The 25,364-nt window shown below is 35.3% G+C and overlaps 1 protein-coding gene across 1 annotated transcript; it reads right to left on the bottom strand.

Moving 5' to 3' along the window:
* Positions 1 to 1,805: 1,805 nt before the first annotated feature.
* On the bottom strand, positions 1,806 to 22,418 carry LOC149899249 (fatty acid synthase-like). The gene is made up of 39 exons (XM_090114243.1): positions 22,290 to 22,418; positions 21,491 to 21,683; positions 20,653 to 20,773; positions 20,100 to 20,303; positions 19,485 to 19,601; positions 19,060 to 19,238; positions 18,309 to 18,451; positions 17,748 to 17,951; positions 17,378 to 17,564; positions 17,000 to 17,162; positions 16,581 to 16,750; positions 16,111 to 16,262; positions 15,679 to 15,862; positions 14,986 to 15,134; positions 14,099 to 14,280; positions 13,823 to 13,942; positions 13,364 to 13,473; positions 12,808 to 12,998; positions 12,053 to 12,216; positions 11,204 to 11,449; positions 10,867 to 10,984; positions 10,542 to 10,784; positions 9,985 to 10,401; positions 9,688 to 9,837; positions 9,493 to 9,605; positions 9,109 to 9,259; positions 8,367 to 8,538; positions 7,967 to 8,079; positions 7,696 to 7,860; positions 7,371 to 7,543; positions 6,155 to 6,304; positions 5,592 to 5,798; positions 5,300 to 5,408; positions 4,881 to 5,019; positions 4,645 to 4,795; positions 4,096 to 4,243; positions 3,509 to 3,682; positions 3,039 to 3,138; positions 1,806 to 2,399 (listed from the first exon to the last, which is right to left on the bottom strand). Exons 1-39 carry the CDS (start codon positions 22,416 to 22,418, stop codon positions 1,810 to 1,812), a joined length of 6,891 nt encoding a protein of 2,296 aa, XP_089970369.1. The 3' UTR covers positions 1,806 to 1,809.
* Positions 22,419 to 25,364: the final 2,946 nt, after the last annotated feature.

The following is a 25,364-nucleotide window of genomic DNA, read 5'->3' as shown; positions in this document are numbered from 1 at the left end:
TTTAATTTATAACAATACTAGCTTTCCGCCCGCGGCTTCGCCCGCGTTTTCAAATAAAAATACGTTTACGTTACGTAATAAAACCTATCCTATGTCCTTTCTCGGGTATCAAAATATCTCCATATAGGATTTCCGGGATAAAACCTATCCCGGAAATCCTACGGGAACGTATTTTTATTTGAAAACGCGGGCGAAGCCGCGGGCGGAAAAGCTAGTATTGTTATAAATTAAATGTTATTGCTTATTTGTGTACTACTTCACTACATAGTATAAAAACAAAGTCGCTTTCTCTGTCATTTATAATAATAGCATAGATTTACTCAATTATATATTTTATTATGTAAATTTGAAGAATAACTAAAACCTTGATCTATCAGTTTATAAATTGGGAGTAAACACAGGGAGTAACAGATATTTAGCAGATACATACTTATTTATGTTTTTAAATTGTCAACACATCCGTCCACATCAGCGGTCATAATAGCTTTTTTGCATTATAAAACTATATCTTCCAAAACCTGGTTCTATGTTGAAAGATTTCCCGCCAAAAACTATGAAACTACAACTTATTAACAAACAATGGAAAAGAACCGTGGAAACATGGATACGTGAGGCATGAATTCATTCTCTAATGCTGGGGCCACACTAACGTCTAACGTCTAATGCCCTTTATCGCGATAATTATTCCGATAATTTTTAAGGCGTTAAGTGGGTGGCTACACTTGAACGGTCAACGTGAATGCCGATTGTTGGCGATAAAAACGGCGTTAATTTTACTAAAATTCTAGCAAGATGGACGTAGTGTGACCGCTTCATTGCGTTAATTCTCGCGATAAAGCTATCGCCTCGCCAAACGGCAATGTTAATGCCGTTGTTAAATAATACTGGCTACACCTAAAGTTAACGTCCATTATCGCGTTAATTAATAGCATTTCCCGTTAGTGTGGCCCCAGCATAATATAACTTGCAATGGGTCTTAACAAGACCATAATAATAATATTATATTTATGGAAAAACGTGGTACCTATTTTATTTTTAATTATCGTTGTTTATTGCAGTGTAGGTATGTATGCAGAAGACTATAAAATATTAAAATACTAGAGGTCCACCCCGGCTTCGCCCGTGGTACATATTTCGCAATAAAAGGTAGCCTATGTCCTTTCTCGGGTATCAAAATATCTCCATACCAAATTTCATGCAAATTGGTTCAGTAGTTTAGGCGTGATTGAGTAACAGACAGACAGAGTTACTTTCGCATTTATAATATTAGTATGGATTTCATAATCAATCGTCAAAAGGATACCCTACTAAAGAAACTTGTCCCTGCACTTATTTATTGACTCATGCGACCACAAAGCGATGTGATGGATTTCATTGCTTAGTGGAGTTAAGTAAATCGTCCACTGCTTTCTGGTAAGTAGGACTGATAAAATCTATGTATCTATCATGATCGTTTCGGGGCATAACGGGGATGTTGGCAAAAAAAAAATTGGTTCAGTTGATTAAGAGCATACAACGTCACAAACTCACAAATTCATAAACTTCTCTATTTCTATTCATAATTAATCTTTCAATACTGTTAATGTATAGAACTATAAATAATAATATTTAACTGTCGCATCTTAAAGTGAGCTTAACACCATAGGGCAAGGACTTTCATTAACTCTGTAGCATATTTTTTATTTTGGAAAAATAAAACAAAGTATAAACTCAACAACCCTAATTTTTATTCACATCACCTATGTAAAATTTATAAATAAAAAGCTTCATAATCTTATATTATATTTGCTTCTTGTTTATTGTAAAATTTTAAATCATTGAAGTCGCATCCAAATTCAGAACATAGGTTTCGCAGAGATTCTTCTGTTCAAAAGCTTTCAAGATACCTTCCTCGAGATGTCTATTGACAATTGCAGCACATCTCATATCTTGAGTGGCGTACCCTAGTGGAGCATCTAATTCATATTCAATAATTGGCTGTTCAGAATACTTTGATAGGGAATCCTTTTCGACCATCGATTGGAATTTATCAGAGATATCCATTTTAGGCCTCATTAAGATAATTTTCGATTTCAGTTTTTTAGGCTCAACCACATAGTTTCGAACATGAACGATGCGGGAGTATGCAGATTCAATTAGTTCTTTAGTGTATTCAGCTGAATGTTCCACTTTTCCTAAGAGACTACGAGCACAAATATTCAATTTTTCTTGCCAAGTCGTTGATTTTTGGAACGTGTTCTCAAACATGTCTGTTTTGTTTTCAGTGATCAGCGTCATCATGTGCCTGCATATTCCTTCTTGTAACGCATTTTCATCTTTGTATTCAATTAGTTGTGTTTCAAACTGTGCTTGGATTTCATTTGGTAAACCACCCAGACAAAACACAACACCGGTTAGACCTAAAAGTAAATTATACATTTTAGTAAAATTATTTTTCTTATTTCCTTAATCATGCTTTTCATAATTATGCTATAATGAATAATAAGTATACTTTTTTATTCGAATATAAGAGCTAGCGCGCACGAGCAACTTTGTCTCCGCAACTATTTTGTCTCTCCACCCATGGGCTAGTATGAAAGTGCGCACACGTAGGAACGCAACTCCCCATACAATTGATGGGAGAGACAAAATAGTTGCGGAGACAAAGTTGCTCGTGCGCGCTAGCTCTTATCTAATTTTTAATTATTTACTCAAATTCAAATTATTTCTTTCTTTCTTTTACTAATAACAGACAAGAGCCCGCAATGTTTTTATAAATCTTCTGTTGGAAATCTTAGTTGATTTGTAGAAAATGACCTTCAATAAGCATCGCTGGCCCCTCTCAAGAGATATTATTTTAGATTTATTGGCACCGCCCCATATTGAAATACAATAGTTGAGTATAGATTGAGCCAGAGCAAAATATACTTGATTTAATAGTTTTACGGTAGCCACATCACGCAGTAATTTAAAAACCCTTTTAAGTTTGCGGAGCCTTCCGTTACTGTAATAATTGATCATTGTTGCTCTTTGATTTCATTATTTCATTTAAATCTTACCATGCTTTTCCAAAATAGCAGCCATCTCTAAAGCAACGATCGCACCAGATTCGAAGCCAAGAAGATAGAATTTCTTCAGTTCGGTCAAATGCAAGAAGCTCTGAAATAATATTAAAATTAGATTAAACAATAAACATCTTACAATCCATATCAATGTCACAAAACCAGATATGTATATGTATAAGTATCATTATTTACGGAACAATAATGTTTGAATTTACGAAATAAAGACTAGCGTTTTTGTGTTGTTCTAGTTCTTAATGAGCCCTCTTCACAATGGCCAGCGTAGATGAAATTACGATAGTGTGTATGTGAAAGGGCATAAATGTCTACCTACGATCGGCCGTCATTTTAGATTATTCATGATCAACAAAATAGCGACAAGCATTGACGACGATTGTTGGGCCAATTGTAGGGCTGTCCATTGTAACGAGGGCCTATAAGATTTATTTACAGTGAATTAAACGTACGTCAGCGAACCGCTGCGCCATTGTGCGAAGGTCTTCGGTGTATCTGATTGGTGGTTGCAGCGCCAGCGCTGGCAACTTGAGTCGCTCGCACAGCACGGAGAAACGCGCGTGGTTCCCTTCTACACCTGGCACCATGCACAGGAACACTTGGCTGGCGTCGAACTCGTTGTGAGCCTGTTATCATACAATTTAACAAAATATATTTTGGCTGACCGGTTGGCTTAGTTGGTAGTGACCCTGCCTTATAGTTGTGTGATGAACATAGATGTTTGATCTTGTCTGGGTGTTAATTATGTATATAAGTATTTATTTATAATTATATATGTATGTTTATCAGCCATCTGGTTTCCATGGTTATGGTCGTGCCTTGTGTGAACATTGTCCTGAAATGTTTATATGGTCCGTTAGTGTTGATAATGACATGAAACCGACAACATTGCTCGAGCATCACACTATAAACCGTCTGTAATAGCACAGGCCCACGACGACGAGTGTTAATAAGTACAAAAGCTTTTATAATACATAATTTCGTTTGCGTGCGTTGCATTATTGAGAATTTGGGCTATTACCACAATTGGATCTCTTACCATAGCAACACTGTTTGTTAAGGTTGGCAAGAAAGTCATTTCTGTTGTAGCCAAAAGTTCGTCTCGATCCACGGATGAGTAAAACGTTGCCAAGCCTTTTGGTTGTTCAAAATCTTTTTCAATTAACAATTCTTGTATTTCACGTAATCTGTAAAAATATTTTTGTAGAAAATATAAAATTAATTTTGTTAGAACAAAGTTGCAACTAACATCGGTATTGAAGTTTATTTCTGGCTTTGTATTGAAGCATGTCTGTTTGTTACATCAATAGTTACACGATACGATAATATTGATGGGTTATTATATATAGATAACTAGCGGTCCGCCCCGGCTTCGCCCGTGGTACATGTTTACGTTTTCTCTACATAAGAACCATCCTCGTACTTCAAGGAATATAATAAAAAAAGAATTATGGATATCGGTTCAGCCGTTCTCGAGTTATGCGCTTACCAACACATTTTGCGATTCATTTTTATATATATATATATATATGTATATAGATAATTAGTCAAAATACTAGTCTAGCATTAACTTGTATCCACAACTTACTGTTGAACGGTTAGATTCAAAATTGTATCCTTCTCAAACCATGTGTCATACTGGTCCCTTAAATAACCTTGCAGCATTAATGCTTTTGCTGGCTCAACTTGTAACTGTTGTAAGGTTGTATCGTCATTAACTACTTCTGGCAATTTTATTTCTACAATATAACAAAGATTTAGACCACCACTCAATAAAGAAAAATATATCTATTATATTATTAATATCAGATTCTTGGGTCATACCTGCCAATGTACAAATTTCTTGAAGTAAATGTGTACTTGGATAAGAAATGTGCGCTATGGTGGTAGCTTTTTCGGATAATATTGCTCTTTCAATAGTATCGATGATATTATTAGTTGACAGCGACTCTCCATTGTCATTCTGAAAAATATTATGTTTATATTTATATTATAGGTCTATTTTTAATAAACCATCAACTTAAATTTAATCCATTTGTCGATTTTTAGATATATACATACCTAGCTACTTCTATAATTGTAAATAGGTTTACCAGCCTTTTAAGGACAAATACGCTCATTTATGAAGGTTCCAGTGTCGTAGTTATTAAGGATCATTGCAGAGATCTACCGTACGTCGAAGTGAAGATCTTTTTTTTCAAATAGCTTATCATCTAATACTACTAATACGTATGTATGAATACCTCTTTAAGTAACGGAATCTTGATAAAAGTGGCTGGCAGATTACAATTACGTCTCATTAAACAAATCTTTTCTCCAGTCATATGATTTTCATTGATCACAGCGAAGTATCTGAAACGTAAAATTATGAATACATAAAGACTAACAGAAAGAAAATTATTACAATAAAATTGGTAAAAAAATTTCATGTCCTATAATTTCTATAGTATCTAGGAACGTTTATTGCTTAAGATGTTGAGGTTGATTCGTATTTTTTCTGTGAAATGTTAGTACATATCATAAATGGGTACTCACCTTAATTTGGAATCGACCTTCCTTGCCTTAACATCCAAATTAGCCAAACTAGAAACAACATTTTCCGAATTGCTGTTATTCGTGATAATTGCGAAAATACCCTCAACTTCATTTGCAAGATTATCATCTAATTCATTGAAACTATTATTCTTCTCCCACAAACTCTCTATAGTGAGTTCAATTTGAACATCTAATTTTTCCCATGCTCTGAAAACATACAAGTTAAATGAAATCTTGATTTACATCGAAAGCAAAGATGTTTTGCATAAAGAAAAATAATTTAAAAACCATCGGATTTGATAATATTGATGTGAATCATCGATAGACGCACGTTAAACCGATTTTTGGCATGGAGACGCATGCTGTTTTTTTATAATATACTAGCGGTCCGCCCCGGCTTCGCCTGTGGTACATATTTACGTTTTCTCTACATAAAAACCATCCTCGTACTTCAAGGAATATAATAAAAAAAGAATTATCGAAATCGGTTCAGCTGTTCTCGAGTTATGCGCTTACCAACACATTTTGCGATTCATTTTTATATATAAGAAGATTACACTTACCTTATCTTATGTACCAAACTGTTTGATTTCTTTGAGCAAATCAGTTGCACCTTTCTCACTCCTTTTTCAATAAGGCGTTCAATAAGACGAATTGCCAGGACCTCGTTATCGGAAATAACGATGTGATAATTGTTCGATGAACTGCTTATTCTGTCATATTAAAATTACAAATTGCAACTAAATACACAGGTTAAAATAGTAATCAAGCAATAACGATACTGTCTGGAAAAGTCAGAATATTACAATATTTTCTTGAGCTGCGTCAGCAGGCGCACGTAGCCGCGCACTATGCTATTTACTATAATTGGTAAATGTTAAAAATATGTAATGACGATTTGAAAGTGTTTCTAAAAGAAGTCTAATTGAATAAATAAATGTTTGAGTTTAAGTTTGAGTTTACAACTGACCTAGTCTCGGTATTGGGTATGTTCTGGTCCATGTCGATGAGCAGGCGGCCGCGGTGGCGGCTGGCGGCGAGCAGGCGGAACGCGCGCGCCGCGTCGCTCGGCGCGAACGTGAGCCGCGTCAGCGGGCGCACGTAGCCGCGCGCTATGCTATCTCCAACTCACCTAGTCTCGGTATTGGGTATGTTCTGGTTCATGTCGATGAGCAGGCGGCCGCGGTGGCGGCTGGCGGCGAGCAGGCGGAACGCGCGCGCCGCGTCGCTCGGCGCGAACGTGAGCCGCGTCAGCGGGCGCACGTAGCCGCGCGCTATGCTATCTCCAACTCACCTAGTCTCGTATTGGGTATGTTCTGGTTCATGTCGATGAGCAGGCGGCCGCGGTGGCGGCTGGCGGCGAGCAGGCGGAACGCGCGCGCCGCGTCGCTCGGCGCGAACGTGAGCCGCGTCAGCGGGCGCACGTAGCCGCGCGCTATGCTATCTCCAACTCACCTAGTCTCGGTATTGGGTATGTTCTGGTTCATGTCGATGAGCAGGCGGCCGCGGTGGCGGCTGGCGGCGAGCAGGCGGAACGCGCGCGCCGCGTCGCTCGGCGCGAACGTGAGCCGCGTCAGCGGGCGCACGTAGCCGCGCGCTATGCTATCTCCAACTCACCTAGCCTCGGTATTGGGTATGTTCTGGTTCATGTCGATGAGCAGGCGGCCGCGGTGGCGGCTGGCGGCGAGCAGGCGGAACGCGCGCGCCGCGGCGCTCGGCGCGAACGTGAGCCGCGTCAGCGGGCGCACGTAGCCGCGCGCTATGCTATCTCCAACTCACCTAGTCTCGGTATTGGGTATGTTCTGGTTCATGTCGATGAGCAGGCGGCCGCGGTGGCGGCTGGCGGCGAGCAGGCGGAACGCGCGCGCCGCGTCGCTCGGCGCGAACGTGAGCCGCGTCAGCGGGCGCACGTAGCCGCGCGCTATGCCTTCGCTGATCAGCACTTGGAGGCGCTAAATAAAATCTTGTTATTAGACAATATACATCAGACCATGGGAGCAACAGGTGTAAGCAATTCTAACATTTGCACGTCTGTATCAAATTTGAAAGAAGAAAAAACCATTTCTAATTTATTTCACTACCTTGTTTTAGACTAAAAACCTACTTTCATATCACTTTCGTTGTTGTATTTAAAGATGGACGAGATGTCGACGGCAGCAAATGATCTACTTTTTGTCATATTGTACATTCCGTATGAGAAGTCTTCATTAGTTTGAACCATTCCTGTGTCTATTACAATACCAGACGCTGCACAACACTTGATGGAAATCTGAAAGAAAAATAAAGAAAATCTTAAAATACATTATTTAGTTTTATTCTTCGAAAACGCTTGGGATCGTTATCATGAGATTAAAATTTCGCATATTTCTGCTTACATTTTTGAGTTCACCTTTGACGCAGTTAAGAGTAATGTCACATCCATAGCCTTGAGTGCGAGATAAAACCATATCTCCAAATGTAACATCCCTTGAATTACCGATGTGGTCATCTGTAAAATTGTAGGTACCTCATTAGAAAGAATATAAAAATCTCGATTTGCACTTCGATTCATAATTGGATATAAAATTTGCTATTTTTTTAACTGCACTTGAACGAAGTAGTATAAAATAAATATATAAGTAATATGAATTAGGCAAATCCAAGGTCCACATTTTATAAGTTTAGTAAATTATCAGCAAAAACATGAAATAAAAATACCGGATCTATAATTAAATATATAAAGCAAACATTTCTCGAAAAAAAGTTGAACGAATGTCTGAAGAACTGAAAATTTACCTTTCAGTTTTGGGAACAGCCTCTTCAAAAAGTGTTTCTTGCTTTTATCGCTAACGGTTGTGAACACTTCGCAATTATGAGCAAGGCAAATAGATATAGCAACTTGACCTAAAGCGCCAGTACCACCGTGGATCAAAACATTCATTCCGGGGAATAGTTTTTGCTTGATAGCCTTAAACAAATAAAAATATATAAATTATAATATAGATGTCAGTAATGGGTTCGCAATCATAATATTTCTCATAATAATGCACAAAATATCGTTAGGTTAATTTTATTATTTAATTGCTAAACAGTAAATATTGTGGAACTAAATATTATGTTATGAAATGTAAATTGTTTTAAACTTGTTTTAAATATTTTAATTTATTATTTTTTTTTAAATATTATGATTTATAAATTTTCTTCTTGTGTCAACTTTAAGTAAAATTTTCTTTGTAACTAATTACTATTTTAATGTATTTTATTGAACTATTCTAATGTATTGTATCGGGAAGGCACAGACTCCTGAAACACAGCGAAAGCTATATTGGGAGTCTGGGGACTATATTTTGATGTAAGGAACCTTGTTCAATAAATGATTTTTATTTTTTTTTTAATTAGTAAACACGTTACTGCATGTGTTGTCTTTTATCAAATAAAACTAATCATCTAACCAATTTATTGATCACTCATGTCTGGATTCAAACATAAGTAAAAACAAAAGCAATTGGAAACAGAAAGTACAATACAAGAAACTCACCAGGCAATAAAATGCTTGAGCATACGCTAAAGGAACAGTTGCTGCGTCTTCCAAATTCCATGTTTCTGGAACCGGCCACAGAAGATTTAGGTTTGCCTTCACTCTACTTCTGATAGCTCCACCCTCTATTAACCCCATTACGCGTACACCTCTGGACAAAATATGTTTAGTTAATACACGATGTTTACATTTCTATATATTGGTTGAGTCTTGATTAGTTTTACTGTGGTTTTACTGACATTTATTTCAGGTATTTTTAAATCGATATAACTCCATTGTATTGCAACTGATCTATGTACATAAAATGCCATTAGTACTATTACTTGCTCTGTAGCTACTATTATTATTGTTGTCTTTGTTAGGGATCCCTTTTATTCAACTAACTTATCTGTTACACCACTGAAGTCCATTCCGTAACAATTCTTCTTTACTTTTGCATAACTAACTTCGCCTAATGCCCTCTTGATATCGATATCATTAACACCAGCATAATGTACCTTTGAAAAGAGATATAGTTCTTTCATTACTATTTCTGCATAATAATTATAATATTTTTAAAGAAAAACAACGAAAACATACGTTTACATTAATTCCGACACCCGTCAGTGCAGGTGCTTCAACCCACTCTAGTGAATTGATGTCTCCAATTTGTGCACTTTGCAGCAACACGTTATTATTTGCTTCTGGCAACTCGTTTATTGGTAAATAGTATAAGCCACCCCATTCACCCTAGAAACATAGAATTTAAAAGTTATATGATACAATTTGAAATCAAACTATGGGTTAAGAAATTTACTTTTGAAAGAGAGTCATCGCCAGAAATTTTATTGGATGAGCTATGAAAATTTCCGTTACTATTACTATGAAATAACTTACGTGATTGAGCATAACTTTAGCTAAATTACACTTCGGGAATTCTTCAGTGCCCTTCAGTTCGTCATTGATCACTATCACGTTAACAGAGCGTCCAGTCTTGCGTATGTTTTCTGCTGCATTATCCAAGTTCGATATAGTTGGGTATGACGCTATCAGAAGGATCCTTTGCTGGACTGGCAGCATGTTTATAGTAGAGTACAGATGTTCTACATCCGATTCCCTTTCAAGCGTGTAAACACTCGTTCCAGCAGTATCAGTTGCTTTTGGATTCCATTGAATTAATTGGATGTATTGATTTCCAATGTCATATTTACAAACGACGGTAAATAGGGGTGATATTTGCTTAGTGGTTTTGATAGATTCCTTATTGATGATGAATGTATTCGGTAGTAATTTTTTACCCAATGCAGCACGTAACTGTAAAGCGAAAAACGAGTTTAATTTATGTTCTCAATAATTTGAGAGTTTGTAATTCGCTAATGTCGCTTCTTTATTCTCTGTGATCTTATTAAGGATTAATAAAAAATTATAAATGTGAAATATAAAGTAGCTATAACCTTCTCATTAGAATATAAGTCGTTCACGAAGATAACATCAATGTTGTCCAAATTTTCAGGCATATGTTCTTCTTGTAATACAGAATGTTTAGCTTTGAGTTTTGGAATGTCTTCTATGATTTTGTCAACACCACCGAACTTCGATTTACAAGTAACGTCGTCAACACATTCAAACACGGTTATTTCTTCTTTATTAATGTTCTCATTAATGATTTGAAGGTAAATGTAAAGCGCCGTTGTTTCCTAAAAATGTGAAGATTAATAATTGTATACAAAAATAATAAAATGTAAATAATAATATGATAAAATATGTACAAGAACTTACATCAGTTCGATCATTTGAGAAATGGGGTACAAACTGCAATGCTTTTAAAGACATGCTATTATTTTTCAAAACAGACAATTCGCGGAATTTGACGTTTTCTACGATCACTCCTCCGCATCTGAAAAAATATTTTTTTTTTTACGTTACTGTACAAAATACAATGAACAATATATTAATTAAACAACAATTATTCTCATTAACAACCATTTTAAATTTAAATAATATAATTATATTATTATTATATTCTGTACAAATGGCTGTGCTAAATATTTTTATTACGACAATCGCTTCTTTTAAAAGTTTAGTTGTGTGAATAAATGTTTGAATTTAAACCAACCTTGTGTAATCAAATGTGTCCATATAAGCAGCTTTTAAGACATCAACCCCATCGCTTTCGATTTTATGTTTTTCAATATCAATGGTTAACTGTCTTATGTAATCTGGATACAAAATTTCATCACCGGATTGGCGTAATATATTAAGTTGTATCAATCCATCAATAAAAGTGATCCAATTATTTTGCCACGTCACATCAGCTTCATTGAGTCTATCGTTACAACCTTGCAGAGATTGGAATGCACCACTTAAAATAATTAAAGGTACATCATTATAAGAATATTTCTTATTGTTACTGTAGGTATTATGATTTTCTAATTCAAAACTTGGCATTTATGAGCAAGCAGAAATCATCATCATTTTCAGCCTTTAACCGTTAAATACACTGCTGGACATTGGTCTCTTTTAAGGCACGTCACTCGTTGTCGTGAATTATGACCAACAATACTACAAATGTCATCACTCCACCGTGTAGCAAGCAGAAATGGTTTAGTATAAATCATCTACTTAAGCGCGTCACACCCGGTGAAGATACTATAATATTTTATGTTAAGATTCTCTACTATAAAATATTACAGTATCTTAAGGTATCCGGTATCAGCGTTCTGACCATCATTTTTCTTTTTGTCATTGCGTACTAAGACCCCTGTAGAACCGCCATCCTGTTACAAATGACCCGAAATTTTGTGTCAGTGTTTCGGGTTTAATCTTAACATAAAATATTATAGTATCTTCACCGTGTGTGACGCGCTTTATTCATCAATTCAATCATCAACTTATTATGTTTTTCCACATACAATGTATATTTGAATTTTTCTAAATAAATTAAATAAACCAATAACCAACCAACCTATAGCCATAATCACGTGCGTAGAGCAATTTGTAGATGTCGTCAGATTTAAGTGTTATCGTATCTTCATGTTTAACTGGGAACACTAACAGACGATAGATGTCATTGCTCTTTTCATTTAAAGATATCGTTCCTCTAGCTACTATATTATCGTCATTTGCTACCTGTGGATAATCGCTTTATTATTTTATTTATATTACTACAAATTACATTATTTATATTACACTAATGAAAGATACTGACGCGGACGGTATAAACATAAAGGTTACGAATGTACCTGATATTGTAACAAATCTCTGAATAATGAAATCTCTTATAATCTTATTTATAAAAGTTCGTGTTCTTCCTCTTTTCAACGTAAATAAATGAATGAACTGATTTCTTAATACTACAAATCTAATTATTATTTCTTAAATAATATTAATGTATTAAATACACATTTTTACGAACCCGACGACGAAAATATTCAAAATTTTAAATTATAAATTCAATTATTCATTGCTTGAACATTACATACATCCATACTTAATATTATAAATGCGAAAGTAACTCTGTCTGTCTGTCTGTTACTCAATCACGCCTTAACTACTGAACCAATTTGCATGAAATTTGGTATAGAGATATTTTGATACCCGAGAAAGGACATAGGATAGGTTTTATCCCGGAAATCCTACGGGAATGTTTTTCTTTGAAAACGCGGGCGAAGCCGCGGGCGGAAAGCTAGTTAGATATATTTCTTAAGAGTTATGCTTTACCTCAAAAATTCCACTTCCTCGATGGAGACTGACGCAAAGTTTCAAGGGTCGTTTATCGTGCAGTCTCGGTTGGACAAACAGATGGACGTCTTTGAATTGTACGGAGACACCCTTTCTCTTGTAATTTAGACTCATAGCAAATGTATCCCATACTGCCATAAGAGCGGCGGAGTATGGATATACGTTCTTTCCTGTAAGTTATCATTCATATTATGACTAATAGACAAGATTCATAATAAACAAATAAATAGTTCACGACAGTTTTCACACACGGCACGATCTGATCCCATACTAAGCTTTCACTCGTGTTATGGAAACCAGATGGCTGATAAACATACATAATATATAAGTTTAAATAATTGTTATATAGATAATTAACACCCAGACACAGAGCAAACATTTATGTTCATCACACAAATATTTGCCCTGGGTGGGAATCGAACCCACGAACTCTGGCTTGGAAGGCAGGGCCACTACCAAGCAAGCTAACCTTCTGATCATAATCAGAATTTTGTTTTTTGATTATATTATTATTTTATTCTTTTTTTTAATTTACCTTTAACAACGTGTCCTCGTAAAAAGTTGTGTTCATCATCGTGTAGAGATAAAGTAAAGTTGCATGCAGCAGCTGTCTTCTTCAAGGCTGATATGTACACAGGTACTGCCCTATAAAATAACACGTCAATCATTTAATATTTAGTTTTAAAGCTTTTCTTTATAAATTTGTGAGTTTATAAGTTTGTGAGACATTTAAAAAAAAATTAGAAAAATTCGATCCCGAGGTGAGATTCGAACCCGCAACTTTTTGCCAAACCGGGGCAACGCCTAGCCTCTCCACCACCCGAAATCCCGCCTTTGCACTCGAAAGTTTTGTATTCTTTCGTTATTTGCATTTGTCATTCTTTACAATACATGCACGATCATGCATTGAGCATTATCACAAGAAAATTTTAAATACTAAAATGTTTATAAAAACTGTTACGCAGTAAATAGTTTTTACATAATAATTTCTTACCATTTCTCACTGTGTTCCCATTCAATCAAATGTCCCAACATGGGGGTGCCAGTGGATACCGGGAACTCCACTTTAGGGTATAATACTTGAATCTTTGGATTGTATCCTTTCATGTAGAGTCTGTGAAAAAACAACAACAAAACAAAAATACAAACTTGAAATTGGTGCATTCGTTCGTGAGTTTCGATAACACATCCATACACGCACAAACACACAGACATGTAAATCCTATATCACTCTCTAGTTTTGCGTAAAGGGTTAAAAACCAGTACTAACTTGCCAATAGCATCAAGCATAAACACCGTATTGTCCTTATGTCCACGGTTTGTCAGCGGGATGTTGACGCAGCTTGTGAGGGACCGCTTGAGGATCGCCTGCAGTAGCCCGTGCGGCGCCACCTCGACCAGCACCGCGTTGGCTGGGATCAGCGCTGATGTTTCTTCGAATAGCACTGGGTTCTGTTAATAATATTGATTAACTAAAAAAAAAGTGAGTTCCCGTGTCCCCTAATGGGGTAAGGGGCAAATGCATTATTCATACATCTGTTTCACTGATCGACTTTCTTTAGGGACAAGTAGGTGATCAGCCTTCTGTGTCCTGCCAGAGCGTGACATTTTTTTTTCTTCGTCTCCACCGGGAATCGAACCCAGGACCCCTCGGCTCTACGCTAACGCGTCAACCACTGTACCAAGGAGGCGGTCATTGATTAACTAGGTGACATTTTTTTTTATAAAATAAAGTTTATTTAAATATACACAGACTGGTTTTAATTACTGTTTGTAGGTACATTTTTTCACACCATAAGTAAATAATGACCCCTAACCTGTGTCATAGAGAATTTAATTAATTTAATTGCACGAATACTTTGTTTGAATCCATTAAATACATATAGGTCAACCAATGAAATATTATACGCAATTCTACTTCAGTAAACATCTTCAAAAAATCGTTGGGAAAAACAAAAAATTCTCCTATGAGGTATCAATATAAATAGATACCTCATAGAAGAATAAATAGCTCTAGATAAAATAAATCTCTACGAATATTGAAAAATTATTTATTAAGGCTATGTACAAAATAGAAACACAGTCGTGTTTTGCCACAGTATATGGGGTTTTTTGGCAATTAGGATTTTTATGAATATACTTAATACTAATACTAACAAGTAAGTTGTTGGTGTGATATTCAGCTGAAGAATATTTGGCTAGCGGCGAGTCCCATTTGTCCTGTGGTATAGATGTGGAAACCCAGCGGTCAGAGCGAGCCACAGGTGTCTTAATAACTTCCTTTAGGTATTTCAATAGACCAGGACCTATAAACACACGAATTATATTAATGCAATAGAAGTAGAGCACATTGTATTTAATTTACACATGTAAAAAAAATTGGTTGTCTGTTAAGTCGGTATACTGACGATAGTTGAACGTGACAACGTCTTAAGGCCGATTGTGCTTCTTTGTCGCTCGTTCCGCGCTCTCGCATGCACTTAAAGCCTTACATGGAACGCCTCAGAGCGAGGTAACGCCGCATGAGTCATGTTTTTTCGAGCGTGCAGCCGGCTTAATCGAATTATAAGACGTTGTCACGTCAAAAGCATATTACTACATACTACATAATTAAACCGCAGTTATCGATTTTTCTCTACTGCTTTTAAGTGTCTATAGCAACTCTCCATTTCACTCTACACAGCTATTTCTTAATAGGTTCTAATAACATTGATATGATCAATTGATCAAAATGATCGACTATATTTTAAAATGAGAAAAAAACAGTCAATATTCTTATTCGCAAATTAAAATGAAACGTCAAAGTATTTCGTGATCAGTTCATTAATTTCCGTTTAATTAGAATCTTACCTGCTTCTGCAATGTATCTTGAGTGGTAAGCTATGTTGGAACATGGCACTTCTTTAGCGAATATACCCTTTGCAGTGAGAGATTGAACAAACTCCTGCATAATTTCAGCTGGTCCAGATATTGTAGCGGACTCAGAACTATTGTGGCACGCGATTTCGATTTCTGGAGGGCACATCTTGGCAACCTGGACCATAAAAACGCAATTTATTAAAATATTAAGAATAAAATTGAAACAGCAAGTTGAAATATGCCCAAATACCATACAAATTTAACCATCGACGCAGTATATCATAATCTATATTTTCTTGTTGGTAGTAAGAGCACAATTTTTTTAGAGATGTTTTATTGTTTCTGATTATTTTCGAGTTACAGAAACGGATTTTTTAATAAACCCATGTACGTAAGCTAAATATTAGCACGTAAAATGTATACCTTTGAATAACCTAAACCAACAGCTGCCATAGATCCCTTAATAAACGGTGTCTGTACAGACACGAGCCCGCGGCTGTACGCGGAGAGGATCGTCTCTTCTGCTGTGAGGCAACCGTCTGCGTACGCGCAACCCAGCTCGCCTACACTATGACCTAGAAAATTAAATTGTCTCCATTTAATAATCTACTAGTCCAGAATGAAAATAAAAAAATAAATAAAATACTTAAAATGGATAAAATACATTCATGTTCTAAAAAAATGTTGTAATTCAGTAAAGTTCGTTTGAAGTAGTTATCAATAAGAAGGTTAAATTAATAAACATACAAGATGGCAAAAATATAATGAAATATCAAAAGAAAAGAATAACGACGGATGCGAAAAAAAATTAAGTTCTCAGAATTTAATTAATGGTTATTTGATTGATACAATTTTGAAGAACTACTTCTTAACACAAAAAAAAATAAAAATACCTATAATTTTGTCAGGAACAATTCCTAACGCCGTGAGAACATCTGTGAGACCGATTTGAACGGCGGCAATTCCAACGAAGGAATGCAGAATGTTCTGAAAGATTGTCTTGTCTGATGAAGTTATTATATTGATAAGGTCAACTCCTTTGGGCTTCAACACTTCGTGACAACTAAAAGCAAAAAAAGGTTTGGTATATCTTAAAAATAATCTCAGAGTAGGGAAAATATAAAGACCTTGTAAAGACGTTCATCAATATTTTATCGATCTGTATTACCAGTAGAAACTCTTTTGTACCAGAAACTTACAATTTGATAGGAATACGGAAGCTTAAAGTAAAAGACAACATCCAACACTGATCAGTGACCATGTTTACAATACTGTAATCGCTCTTGAAAATAAAAACAAGACAAATACACACCGTTGTATAGCCTTAGCAAAGACAGATATACGCATGAGTTCGGCTCCCATCTCGGTCCACTGCGAGCCCATCCCGCTGTACACAAACCACAACGGGTTCGTAACATCGTCGAAATAGTCTGCCTTTTCAGTCACAGTGATAGTTTCATTGTTTTCATTGGTATCTAGGAAACAAGAAGAAGTTGTTTAAAATGACGGTTGAAGATACTATCTTCAACTATCGACTATCGTAATTCGTAAGCGCAAATGTTAAAGGTTCAATCATTTTCGCTTTATTTGATATGAACTTAATAAAATATTATGATTTCCTTTTGAATACTTGAGATTTCGTTTTCTACCACAATATATAATATATTTCTTAAAAAAATTCCATACGTACCGAGAATAACATATCCTCTTCCCATATGTCCAGAAATTTTATCCTGGTGTATGCTATGAAGAAGAGTTATTTCTTCAGGGTCAACGGGACGGGACTTTAAATCATTTAATATCTTTTCCACTGAAGATTGTTGCCTTCCAGATATCGTGACTAAATGAGGTATGTTAGATTTGTATCTGTTCAGATCCTAGAAATTATATTAAATGTTATAGGTACAGCACACTTTTTCATCAATCCTACATTGTAGTGTCAATATGTTTTGCATTGTTGATTTAGTTTTATTCAGTGAGTTATTAATGAATAAATGAGTCACTATGAATTTATGGGGAGGTAAAAAAACGTGAAAGAAAATTTTAGCTAGTAAATATACCTTTGGTTTGTAATGGCCCTTAAGAAGAACATGAGCGTTAACACCAGTGACGGAGAAGTTGTTGATAGCAGTGTATCCACGACCGAAAGGCTGGTGGTCGGTCACAAAGCGCATGACTCCCTTCTGTATTCCTTCTACGTCGTCTCTCAGATTGTCACAGTGGAGGTTTGATGCTAGTAGTCCTTTCTCGTAACCAAGGAGCACCTAAAACATTATTCTACATTATAAAATAAAATAAAATAGCCTTTATTGCTGTTACTTTTCTTAAGTATTACATGCCAATTTCTTAAAAACTAAGTTAATTCTACTTATTCTAATTTTTATTTACACTATCGGCAACAGATTGTTTATTAGGAACAGCTTGTCTGTCGACGAAGGCTTCATCTAAAGAACTCGCATGTATATCTGTCTTTTGCTAAGCGGGTCCTATTCGGGTTAAAAACACCGCGACTCTCTATTCTACCTTACTAACATATTATTTATGACCAGATTGTGGATAGTAAATAAATATTCCTGAAATTCTTGAAATTTCATAAGCAATAGTCCAGAAAATAATATAACCTTAGTAATAGCAGATACACCAGATGCTGCTTCACCGTATCCGATGTTAGACATCACGCTTCCAACATAAAGAGGATTAGTTCTGTTCTTGCAGAATACTCTATCGATTGCTTCTAATTCAGTTTTATCTGCTTCCGGTGTCGCTGTTTAGGAAAGTATATCAAATAAATATTTAATATTAATATTATAAATAGGATAATATTTGCCAAAGTTGACTGATTTTTTATTGTCACGATATCAATTTATTTGTAAATTTATAACATAATTATCATGACAGTCACAATCCAGTAGAAGAGTTATTTTGAAAGAAAGAAATAATTTGAACATTAAGCTATAGAAACAAAAAAAAAATACAGAAAAATCTAAAATTACTAGCGGTCCGCCCCGGCTTCGCCCGTGGTACCTACATGTTTAAACTATCCTATCTCTCAAGTTGGATCGAACTGCACATGGTGTGCGAATTTTATTATAATCGGAAGTGGTTTAGGAGTCCATTGAGGTCAAACATTGTGACACGAGATTTATATATATATATACTAGCGGTCCGCCCCGGCTTCGCCCGTGGTACATATTAAAAATAGATGTTGGCCGATTCTCAGACTTACCCGATATGCACAGAAAATTTCATGAGAATCGGTCCACCCGTTTCGGAGGAGTATGCAGACTAACATTGTGACACGAGAATTTTATATATAAGATATATATTATAAGATAAGAAGATAATAGATAAAATAAAAATGTTCCATCGTACCAGAACCAACAGCTTCCACATATTGAACTTCTTTCGGATCAACCTGGGCTTCTTTATAGAACTGTTTCAAGAAACCCTCTAACTTTTCTGGCTCCCGGTAGAAACCGTACCTGGGGCCGTTCTGTCCGATCACAAATCCAGAGAACTCAGATTTCACGTAGACTACTTCGGCGTAGATTCTGCAGAAGAATAATTTTTGAATCAATAATAATATAGTATCAGTAGAATAATAATATTTGATACTGTTTCGATAAAAAATAGTCTTGTATAGTTGACTGTTTTACTTATAATAATGTAACACTAGATGACAATCTTAAATATAGTAGGATAATATCCTAGACCTATAAGATTGTTACACTAATATTATATTAAACGAAGTAGGTTGAAGGTGAAAACGATGTGTGTACTATTGTTTTTTAATTTACCTACGAGCCTCCTTCGCTTTCTGTAAGAACAACACATTGATAGCTTCAGATTTGGCGCATCCACATGCGTTCTTATCAAAAGAACGTGTCTTTCCGTCTCTATTCAGCAGCATCACTCTAGATAAAAAAAAATAGAGTTTATGAATTTATTCTTATTTTTCTATTAACTATAAACTTAATCAGTTTGTTTGTTTGAAGGTGCTGCGCAGGAACTTAACATTCAAAAATTATTTTTGTGTTAGATTTTATCGAGCAAGGTAGGAAATAACATCATGCCATAGAATACTTAACTGCAGTATTCCATCATAACAGCTACTTCAAACAAAGCAGATAATAAATAAATAATAAATATTTTCAGGACAACTTTCACACAGGGCACGATCTGGTCCTATACTAAGCCTCCGCTTGTGTTATGGAAACTAGATGGCTGATAAACATACATATAATTTTAAATTAATTATATATAGATAATTATTAACACCCAGACACATAGCAAACATCTACGATCATCACACAAAAATTTGCCCTGGGTGGGAATCGAACCTACAACCTCTGACTTGGAAGGTAAGGTCACTACCAAACAAGCCAACCGGTCAGTCAGATGATATCTTATACCTTCTCAAATGCACAGCAGACTGTGGGAGCAAGCACAAACTAGCGCCTCCAACTAAAGCTGCATCCACATCTCCACGGTTCATGGCTTGATACGCCAGCTCCATAGCAAGTACAGAGCTGCAGCAGGACTGGTCTATGGACATCGACGGGCCCTTCGCATTCAGCCAGTAGGAGACCCGATTGGCAAACATACTTTTGCTGGATCTATAAATAATTGTTTAATTTATGGATGATTTACTTGATGGAGTAGTTCGTGCCAATAAAATTGGATTCCGTCGCAGGATCAGTAAAATATCAATGAAACATACTTCAATTCTGGATACTGGACGAGAATGAATCAGCCTTAATGGACAGTAAAAATTAATTATGTTTGATTAAATAAGCATTATTAAAGTAAAATGCAGTGTGTGATAAAAAATTTAGATATATCAATGAAGAAGATTAACAAAATATAAAATTTTAAATATTTTCTAATGAGAAAGTATAATGTTCTAAGGTTCTAATTAAAATTTGTTTTATTTTGTAATTCTCTAATGTAAAATGTTTAACGTACCCCATAATACCAAAGCCAGTTTTCGTATTGGCAATGTAGAAGACATATTTTTCCGTCTCTGAGAAACACGATCCAACATATACGCCAACTTTTTTGCCGCTTAGCTGATCCGAGTTCACTCCTAGAAATTTATATGCAATAAATAAATATTAATAATAATTAAGAAAAATAAAATAAATTATAATTTGGGGATTCGACAACTCGTCTTTCTGCCACGCGTCGTGATAGAATATTTTCTATTTTTAAAAAAATTCTCATTTCCTGATCAAATAAGTTAAAGCACGAATTAAACATTTGATTTTATCGATTGAAGTTTTAAATTAATCAAGTTCTCTAACAATATGTATTTGTTTTTTTTGATGACTTACGCATGCATTACGTATTGACTGACAGTATTGTTAGTCATACTTAATTTTTTCCATTTACATTGGTTCTTTTTAACCTTTGAATAATATTAAAACAATGACCCTGACTGATCTTTATTACAACGCTATTATCTATTCTGAATAAAATATGTTACAAAGTATAACAATGTTGAGAATTATAATTTACTAAATACGCCCCGCGGTTTAACCCGCATTGCTTGATTTGCATTGATCTTAGCGTGATGATATATAGCCTATATATAGCCTTCCTCGATAAATGGGCTACACCGAACCATTCAACACCGAAATAGATTTTTTTAATCGGACCCGTTCCTGATATTAGCGCGTTAAAACAAACAAACTCTTCAGCTTTATAATATTAGTATAGTATAGATTCGTGACATTCGTTATAGTTCTCGTGAATATTCGTTATAGTTCTCGTGAAGTTCTAAACAAAGTAAGAACATACTAACCAGCATCATAAATAGCTTGAAATGCCTGTTCAAGCATTTTTCTAGACATGGAATCCATGGTATTGCCCAAACGGTAGTGGACCTTGAAGAACTGGGCATCGAATAAGGCCAATCCGGGCACTTTTCCAGTAAATTGCGCAACTTCAGGGTGGTCATACTTCCAGCGACAATCCTCAGATGTTACTGGATTTACCTTTAGTATTGATATTTGTAATTTAAATTATTAAGCTCGTAGTAACTGAGAACTTATTGATTCTATGAACCATCGCTAAAAAAATAATTGTATCTCTATATGTAAAGCTTAGTTAGAGCTGTTTTTTTTTTTATTATAATTTTAGATCATTTAGAATATCTTAAAAAAGTAGACAAATCCAGACAAAACACTGTTGTTTGTAGGTAAAACTTGCTAGCTATAATTAATGTTCATCAGATATATTTTGCTAAGGTATTTTGTATGAATTTTCTAATATAGAGCCCATTATAATATAATGTTTCCATAACAACCTAAAAGCTTAATTCACAGATTTTAGTTTTAAGATATTATAATTCAAAAGGAAAATATGTACGCTTATGTTGTACGTTAAAAACATAGGTTGGTAGACATCACATTATTTTATTAGAAAAAAAAATTGGATGTCTGTAAAGTCGGTTTACTGACGAAAGTTGAACGTGACAACTTGCACTTCAAGCCTTACATGGGACGCCTCAGAGCGAGGTAACGCCGCATGAGTCATGTTTTTTCATGCGTGCAGCCGTCTCTATCGAATTATAAGACGTTGTCACGTCAAAAGCTACGAACCTTATTATAGAGTATGTCACGGAAATCCTTCACATTTTGCGACTGCGGATAGAGTCCAGCCATCCCGCTGATAACGATGGCATTAGCCGATATTTCATCCGGAGAACCATGCTGAGGTTTGGGCAACATGTTTCTAGACATAAAAGTTATAAATCGTATATATTTAAACAGTTTAAGAAGGTATTAAGGAGGTCTAAGTGTGGATGGACGTAGAAAAAATGAAATTGTCCAAAATCCATTTCACCACTGTTCGTATCGTTAAAGGAAAATGTCGTGGGGAAAGAGCATGCCCAAAAAACATTTTCGATGACAAGATGGCCCATACTGGGCCAGCATGGTGAATTGGCAATATGGCACAAACAGTAATTACTTTCTCAGAAGTATGAACAAATATTAGATGATGATTCAAAGGAACTAGTATAAAATAAGCTTGTTGAATAGGACTGAAATGATTTCACTGAAAAGTCACTGAAAGTAAAAAAAAAAGAAAATAATGTTTTCTTTATCCTACTGCAGGAACTAGGTAACCCTTGGTAATTATATTATTATCGGTCTCAAACTGAACATGTATTGTTATAATATAATCCTTTTCCTTTACATAGACGATGTATTTTAAAACTTAGAAGCTCATCAAGCAAAAATTATTGAGATCGAGAAAGTAATGAAAGTATGATAACAGCAAAAATACCTTATCAAAATTATTTCACCCCGTAACTCAAAGAAGTATGGCAGTATATCCTACTGGGAACTTTATTTTTATAGCCAATCCATTAAATTACAAATAAATTGAATTGATTAAGCATACATAAATATGCAAAATAAAAATAAAATCCAAGTACAACGATTAAAAAAAATGGCGAGTTCCGTACATATCATTATGTGGGGTTTTACACGGGTGACTGAAGCCGCACGATTTCTGCGTTGTCTTGGCAATTCGACTAGGTCGCAAGTGACTAAATCTGCAAGCCCCAAAGTTGGATAGCATCCGACTTTGGCCGCACGGCGACCGGCCGCATGCTTCTGGTGACTTAAATCTACCGTGTAAAACGATCAGTTGCAGGCGTATAGACGTATGGTTGACTACTATGAATAAAAATAACACCTGTGTAAATAGGCTAGTGATGCGGCTTGATGAGGCGATTAGTGAAGCGACTAGCCGCACGACGAAAATCGACCCACGTATTCCCCGCTTTACTATTAATCATCGATAATTAATAGTGATTCTAGAAGCTTGTTCAGCATTCAATATATTCAGCATATTCAGAAATGATCATTATAATTCTCATCACCAGTGCTCATGTAAAATAATAAGGAAAGTATATGTTGGTAAATGAGTTTAAAATATATTATTTTTATTGAATTCTAGACAGGTAGCACACCCCGGACACTCCATACAAAATTATCGTTTTGACAGTAACACTGTAGAGACTGCAAATGTGTGTGTTAACGCTTTATGGTTGGCACATTTTTGACTAGCGTAAAAAAAATTCGCGTTTTTCTGATGAAATACCTACATCCGTAAACAGCGCAATATCTACGAAAAACGATAATCACAAATCCAAAATAATAAAATTACTTTAAGTCAATTTGATTAATGTTGTCAATCTTCGTTGCGTATCGTCCCTGTAGAAAAATATGGACCATTTTTACTGATCGTGCGGGGTGAGGTAGGTGTTTAATTTTGGCGGGAGGCGGAGAGTGTCCGTTCTGTAGCGTTTAGCTACTACATATTATGTATTCTGTGCAGGTAGTATAACATATTTTAGAATCTTTGCAAATATGTCAAGAATAGGAAACAAGAATAAAAAAAATCGCTTAAGTTCGAGTCGGGCATGCGACAAGTTCCATAAAAATAACCTATTTTTATTAAAATGACTAGCTTTAATCGCAATATAATGGTGTTAATAATATTTTAAAATACATCTTGTCTTATTATGGCGATAGCTACCTTCTATTTAACTTAACTTGAAAATAAATTTATGTACAGTACTCCAAAATTAATAATGCGCATGCAGATCTTCGCTAATTATCGTATTTCCAGAAATACCCGAATCACCCCGAATCATTGAATCGTAAGTGCACTAAACAATGCACTTGCATCTTGCACCTTGTTCGAAAGAAATAGGAGTCAATTCAGAGTCATACACAATCGAAAACAATTTGGGCGGTAGGTGACGGTAGCCTGTCAGTCGAAAAATTCAAAAACCCGTTTGTCGTCTTTATATATGGGTGCTGACCGCTCGTGTTATCTCTATAGAGCTGCTGTTACATACACTTCTTAGTTCTGTTTCAAAGTTGAATTTTCCTATAAAATGATTATTACACGGGTAGCAGATAGCAGTGCGGAAAGTGAAAATTAATAAGAGCATAATGACTGTTCAGATCATTCTTCGATATCAGAAATAGAGATACCTAATCTGTAAATCCTTTGGACTAAGATTTTAATGATTAGATTTCTACAATTTAAATGTAAACCAGTGTTTGAGAATATATTTTTTTAATTATAAACTTTGTTTTAACCTTCCATACATCCATCGTTACGCCAGTTTCAGTAAGACATTTTAATAGTTCTAAGTATAAAATTTTCCAAGTAAATCAATACAACAAATATATATTCGCAATCAAAAACTCAAAACTCAAAACTCAAACATTTATTTATTCAATTAGACTACTATTTAGTAGCACTTTCGAATCGTCATTACATAGTATTTTTAACATTTAATCGTGTGGCTTATCCTCACTATTAACTTACATTGAATTATGGAAACAAATTTCGTTACTTAGGTATCTCTTTTACCACAAAATCACAATAAAACTCATAATTCTAATAAACTATGCATGAAGAAAATACATTTAATCACTCTATATACATATCGCCTTCGGAGGCTCGGGGAATAGGACAGTTGCCCAACAGTGACGAATGTTTCTATGCGCATTATCAGTTTGGGAGTAGGTACTATCATTGGAAAATAGATGTTGCATTTATCAATAATGAGCTCAAAATAGCATTTAATCACGTTTCTATGTCTTTAATAGTTGTGTAACCAAATTATGACCGTGCCAACCATTTCTAAA

Source organism: Colias eurytheme, chromosome 21 (assembly GCF_061535395.1).
Source record: "Colias eurytheme isolate Ceu_HAF_F1 chromosome 21, ilColEury1 Martin Lab GWU primary, whole genome shotgun sequence".
NCBI classification, from domain to species: Eukaryota; Metazoa; Arthropoda; class Insecta; order Lepidoptera; family Pieridae; genus Colias; species Colias eurytheme.
Note: the sequence above shows the minus strand (reverse complement) of the source record. Positions and strands in the feature narration are given on the sequence as shown.